At 45.6% G+C, this 5,933-nt stretch overlaps 1 protein-coding gene across 1 annotated transcript; it reads right to left on the reverse strand.

The window, feature by feature from the left end:
- Positions 1-2,906: 2,906 nt before the first annotated feature.
- LOC122933301 (protein ALP1-like) lies at positions 2,907-5,419 on the reverse strand. Its single transcript, XM_044288212.1, has 2 exons — positions 5,294-5,419; positions 2,907-3,819 (listed from the first exon to the last, which is right to left on the reverse strand). The coding sequence occupies exons 1-2, from the start codon at positions 5,338-5,340 to the stop codon at positions 2,940-2,942; spliced, it is 927 nt and encodes a 308-aa protein (XP_044144147.1). The 5' UTR covers positions 5,341-5,419; the 3' UTR covers positions 2,907-2,939.
- Between the last annotated feature and the right edge of the window lie 514 nt (positions 5,420-5,933).

Genomic DNA, 5,933 nt, shown 5'->3' on the forward strand with positions numbered 1-5,933 from the left:
TGAGGACCTGGGAGGAAAAGGACCTTTGGTGATGTCAATGCGCTCATCACATGGTCCATCACATGGTCCATCACCATGGTGATGGGCAATGTAATGAGCGCAGTGACGTCACTAAAGGTTCTTTTCCTCAAAGAAGAAAGAAGACGAGCCGGGCTGCGCGAACAAGTGGATGAGGTGAGTTTAATTATTATTATTATTTTTTTTTAACCCCTCCATCCCTAATTTACTTAGCATTCTGTATTAAGAATGCTAAAATTTTCCCTTATAACCATGTTGTAAGTGAAAATAACAAAATTTACACAACACCGATCCAAAGCCCGAACTTCTGTGAAGAAGTCCGGGTTCGGTCTGGGTACCAAACATGCTAATTTCTCTTTGAAAAATTGCGCAACGCACCCGCATCTTGTCCGGACCTCACACATGACGCCCGTGTGAAAGAGGTCTAAGGGCTCATGCACATGAAGATATTTTTTTTCGTTTTCGTCCTGTTTTTGTTTTTTTGGGGGGCCTGTATGCTGAACCATTCACTTTAATGGGTCCTCAAAAAAAAAAAAGAAAAAAAAAAAAAAAACTCTGTCTGCATTCCATTTCCGTATGTCTGCAAAGCCGTTCCGTAAAAAAGAAAGAACATGTCCTATACTTGCCTGTTTTCCAGACAGAGATAGACATTGTTACAATGGATCTGACAAAAAAAAATGATGCAATACGTCATCAGTATTTTTTGGCGGATCCATGTTTTGCTGACCGAAAAATACATATGGTCTTGTGCATGAGCCCTAAGGGCACCCCACCTGCTACAACCAGGAAGCACTACACAGGGTGTGCATAGTGGGACTACTACCTCCATCATCTGAACTGTAACCCCCTCATCACTGCACCAGCCCCAGGGTGAAGGAGATTTGGTGGAGGTTTAACCATTGCGACCAGATTAGACCCAAACCGAGGACTACCACCTCCATCCTGTACACTACTACTCCCATTCTCCTCTCCATGCTACCCGTATTGCAGGTGTGAGCATGATAAGAGGAAGGTTTCATCATAAAGGAGTTTTCAAGATCTCTTTGAATTGCTAAAAACCCCTTTCCTGTGCACCCCTTAGAAAGAAAATGATGTTCTAAACGTATCTGATTCTACAGAAAAGCCGTCCTTCACAGCTGCCCCTGCTGCATGGTGAAAATGCGGGATATTATATGCGCCATCTAGTACTACCCAGCGTAATCCTGTTAAGTAATGCGGTATGCCAGTCCTTGCAGGGGAATTATGTTTGAGGTCACGGTGTGAGCAATAAGTGGGCCGAGGTAAATACAGTTCTGGTTACTCGCGGTTATGTCGTCCCTGGGCAGGCTCGCATAAGTGAAAAGGAGAATGGCACAAGGATTCTCTGGTGCACACTCTGATGTAAGGGACACTGGCCAGATGTTGGTTTGAGGTGCCCTTGGTGGTCTGTATAAATGTGCTAGTGGCAATGTCCCTTGTAATCGTGACGCCAGTACCTTTTATATGGAGGTACAACCATTTACTATAGTGTTAAGGCTGGGTTCAGACCTGAGCGTTTTACAGCGCGTTCCTACGCGCTGTAAAACGCTCAACACATGAAAATCAATGCTTCCCTATGGCCCTGGTTCACACTTGAGCGTTTTCCAGCGCGTTTGAACGCGCTGAAAAACGCCCTACGCTCAAAAAAGTACTTGCGCGACTTTGAGGCGTTTTGTTGCGCGTTTGCGCCCATAGGATTGCATAGGAACGCGCAAATATGTTCGTTTGAGCGTTTTTGACCAGAAAAACGTGCGGCCGAAGGCGCGTTTGGCACATAGCAACAGTCCTAAAAGGCCACACCCTAGAGATCTGCAGGTGTCTAGCCTGACCAAGATGGAGGAAGCAGGCTGTGATAGTGAGACACTGATCAGGCTTGTGCAGGCCAAACGCTGCCTATATGACATCCAAGATGCCAAGTACAAGAATCGGAGAAGCAGGCAGCAGGCATGGGAGGATATTGGAGCAAGCATTTGGCCACAGTGGAAGACATTCTCAAAAGCTGTGAAAGAAAGCAAAGGTATTTACATGTGTGTTCTGAGTGTCAAATAAAAAAACTCCTTGTGTGCACTGGTGTAAAATCTCTATGTAATAGTCCAGCCCAGCTCGACCTGCGGCCCTCCAGCTGTTGTCCAACTCCAACTCCCAATATGCTGTGCTGCATTTTACTTGCTGTAGCCTGTTTAAGCATGCATGGAGTTTTGCAGTTTTGCTTCAGCTGGAGGGCCGCAGCTTCACCATCCCCCACATTCTTGCACAATGTAGTCGGCCAGTATGCTCAATTTGCACTTGTTCCAATCTGGAAATGTATTTTACCTTCAAATGTTGGCCTACATTAGTGGTGCGGATTTGGGTTTTAAAGTTGATATGGATATTGTCAACCTTGAAACATTATTGTGCTTGTGGGCTATTGCAGCACTGGCACATGATAGGTGATTGTATGTGTATATAGCAGTGTTTCCCAACCAGTGTGCCTCCAGCTGTTGCAAAACTACAACTCCCAGCATGCCCGCACAGCCAAAGGCTGTCCAGGCATGCTGGGTGTTGTAGTTTTGCAACAGCTGGAGGCACACTGGTTGGGAAACACTGCTATATAGTACCAGTATTGGGCACATAAATGGGATCCCTAATTCCGCCCACATTGTTTTCCCTTGTTTTAATGGACGAGTATTAGGCACATAAATGGGATCCCTAATTCCGCCCACATTGTTTTCCCTTGTTAAAGGACGAGGATTGGCGGGCACTATTGGGGCTCCTACAAGGGGCACGATATCGGGGAAAACACGCCATTGCACTAATTCGCTCTTCAAATATTTTATTTAACCCATTACAATAACCAACGAAAAATGAATATTACAAGTAACAGAAACAATTTGAGCAGATGCAAAATACTAAATAATATACCATTAAATGGCTTGCATTTGCCACGGTAACTCCCCCTGTGGCGACATAAAATAAGCCGCAAAGTGGTCCCGAATGGCCGCAGCATGTGTGGTCCCACGCACACCTCTGCGATTCTGGCTCTCCATGGAATGGCTCAACGAATCATCAAAATTGAAGCCATCCCTTTCTCGGACAAAATTGTGAAGAGCACATGCTGCCTTCACAACCGAGATGGCGGTCTCCAATTTCAAATTTATGGGAGAGTGCAGAACTCGCCATTTGTTGGCTAAGATGCCAAATGCACATTCCACCACCCTGCGTGCTCTGGTCAGGCGATAGTTAAAAACACGCCGCTTAATGCATAAATTACGGGAGGAGTATGGCCTCATAAGGTGCTCACCTAGACCAAATGCCTCGTCACCCACAAAAACAAAAGGCATAGAGGGATAACTGGTGCCAGGCAGTGTGGTGTTTCCGGGAAGGTCAAGGGCATTACTACTGAGCAATTGACCAAACTCAGAATGGCCAAAAACAGCAGAGTCCGAGCTGCTGCCATAGGACCCCACATCGATATAACGAAAAGAATAGTTGGCATCACATACCGCAAAAAGAACAAACGAAAAGTATTTTTTATAATTAAAAAACTGACTGCCACTCCTCATTGGCTTCAGAACGCGGATGTGTTTTCCATCAATTGCTCCGACACAGTTCGGGAAATTGCAGGTATTTTGAAAAGTATCCGCTATTTTCATCCACTCCTCCTTGTTTGGTTGGCCCATCACAACAGCATGAAGGACCTGCCAAATGGTGCTGCAGGTTTCCCTCACAATCACACTGGCTGTGGATTTCCCGATCTGGAAGGCGTAGTGCAGACTGGTCAACGATTGGCCTGTAGCTAAATAGCTGTAAAAAATGAGTGTAAAGCAAAAAATACAATTAAAGGATGTAATTTTATTTGTATTATAGTAAACATCCTAAAAAGCAAGTGGAAGAGCCTCAAAGATGCCTTCATTCGTCATCGGCGCAAAGAGAAGGAACAGAGGAGTGGAGCTTCGCCAAGTGCACGGTCCAGCTATGTCCATGCGGAGGAAATGGCCTTTCTAATCCCATGCACTGAAATGCGTAGGTGAGTCCAGGGCATACACATGCAGGAGAGGGTGTGGTATGACATGCATTCACTTTCATATCTTGCGCATACTTATGTATATTTTCATGTTCACAGCACCGATAGTAGCTGGTCGAAAAGACAACAGCAGGAGGAGGAAGAGGAGGACGTCACCAGGGACAGTGAGGCCTGTGCATCTACGGGGCCACTAAGTCCGCCTCCACCCGATCCCACCCCTACATTCCAAACACCCTCACAGCCTGCACCACCTGTCGTGGATCCGGAAAACATTCAGACTCACCGTCCAAAACGGAAAAGATCCGATCGCCAGGAGGACCGCCTAATTGCATGCCTGGATGCACTTGCGCATCCTGCAACCAAACTCACTAGTGATGCCCATTTCTTACTGAGTTTGGAGGCTAGAATGCTGCTAGTTCCCCCAAGTCGCAATACTGAAGCGAGGGAAACCTTAACAAGGGCCCTAGACAGCTTCATTCCACATGATGACATCACACAGCCCAACAATGCACCACAACATCCACCACCACATCCACCACAATATCCACCACAATATCCACCACAACATCCACCACCACATCCACCACCACATCCACCACAATATCCACCACAACATCCACCACAATATCCACCACCCACTCACACATACACATCACAAACATACCCACAAACTAACATACCACACCCTCACGACACGTGGCACACACAACCACAATCATCATACAGCTATGCCTCCACTAGCATGGGCACCAACACCTCCACCACCACTCAAATGCAACCTGGCCAGCAATCAGGCGGAATGAGAGAGCCCATGCGGGATAACGAGCCACAATACCAAAACCTGTGAGAAGTGGCATACTTAATTTGGTGCATCAGGGGTGTTCTTCCTTCATTGTTAAGATCGGTACATTACCGATTAATTTTTATTTAAAATTTACAAAAGTTCTGTTGATTGTGTTAAACCCAGTTTGCAAATTGTTTGAGGAACTGTAAGATGTGATTACTTTTCTAAAATATAAAAACTTTTGCAAACATTTTTGAACTCTTATTTAGAACAGATTGTTTGCTAAGGAAAAATGTGGGGAAACTATGTATGGTATCTATATGCAAAATGTAAAAAGCATACACATACAATCCCCCCTCAAAAACACTTGAAACATCACAGCCACAAGTAAAAAATAACTAAGCCCACACTAATATACAGTCAACACACAATGCAAATGCTTTATTAGGCCACAATTACAGTCTAATTACCGCAAAGTTATGATCAGTCTTTCCGCTGGTGGAATACTGTCCCGCATGAATGTGTCCTGACGTTGTAAATGGGTGCCCAACAACCCCAGGAGCTCATCAAAGCTGTTGCAAACGAAAATGGTGAGGGTTAACAATAGCTAATTAAAAAATGGTACCTTCATAATTGTAACCCCACTCATAGAACTATTGTATTTGTACTAACCTGGTGATGGACATCCGCGTGTATGCCCACAATTTGTCTTCATGGGCCCGGAGGGTCTCGTACAGTGCCCAGAACTGTCCCCTTTCCTGTCGGTTGGCAATGACAGGATGGACCCAGAAGCGTCGCCTGCTCTCTCTCCTACGCCTCAAACGTAGGAGAAGGATTGCAGACACAATAGCCGCAAATGGTCGCCTTCTGGAGTATTCCATGGTCGCAAACAATCCAATACACTCTCTCCAAACACATGAAATTGATCACCTCCATTGCACTATCATTAGACACCTTTCATATAGACGGGCCTGTTTTTTCAGTGGACAGCAATACTGTCAATCACACAAACGCGCGTTCGACGCGCGTTTACTAAGGACAAAAACGCGCAACAAAAACGCGCAGAAAACGCGCATGTTGTCGCGCATAAAACGCGCATATCCAAAACGC

Source organism: Bufo gargarizans, chromosome 3 (genome assembly GCF_014858855.1).
Source record: "Bufo gargarizans isolate SCDJY-AF-19 chromosome 3, ASM1485885v1, whole genome shotgun sequence".
Classification (NCBI taxonomy): domain Eukaryota; kingdom Metazoa; phylum Chordata; class Amphibia; order Anura; family Bufonidae; genus Bufo; species Bufo gargarizans.

Bases quoted from the DNA above. Each gene is read 5' to 3' on its own strand.
- LOC122933301 (XM_044288212.1), bottom strand. From the start codon at position 5,340: ATGCGGGACAGTATTCCACCAGCGGAAAGACTGATCATAACTTTGCG. The intron at 3,820-5,293 runs GTAATTAGACTG...CATTTTTTACAG, and splicing joins AGACTGATCATAACTTTGCG to CTATTTAGCTACAGGCCAAT.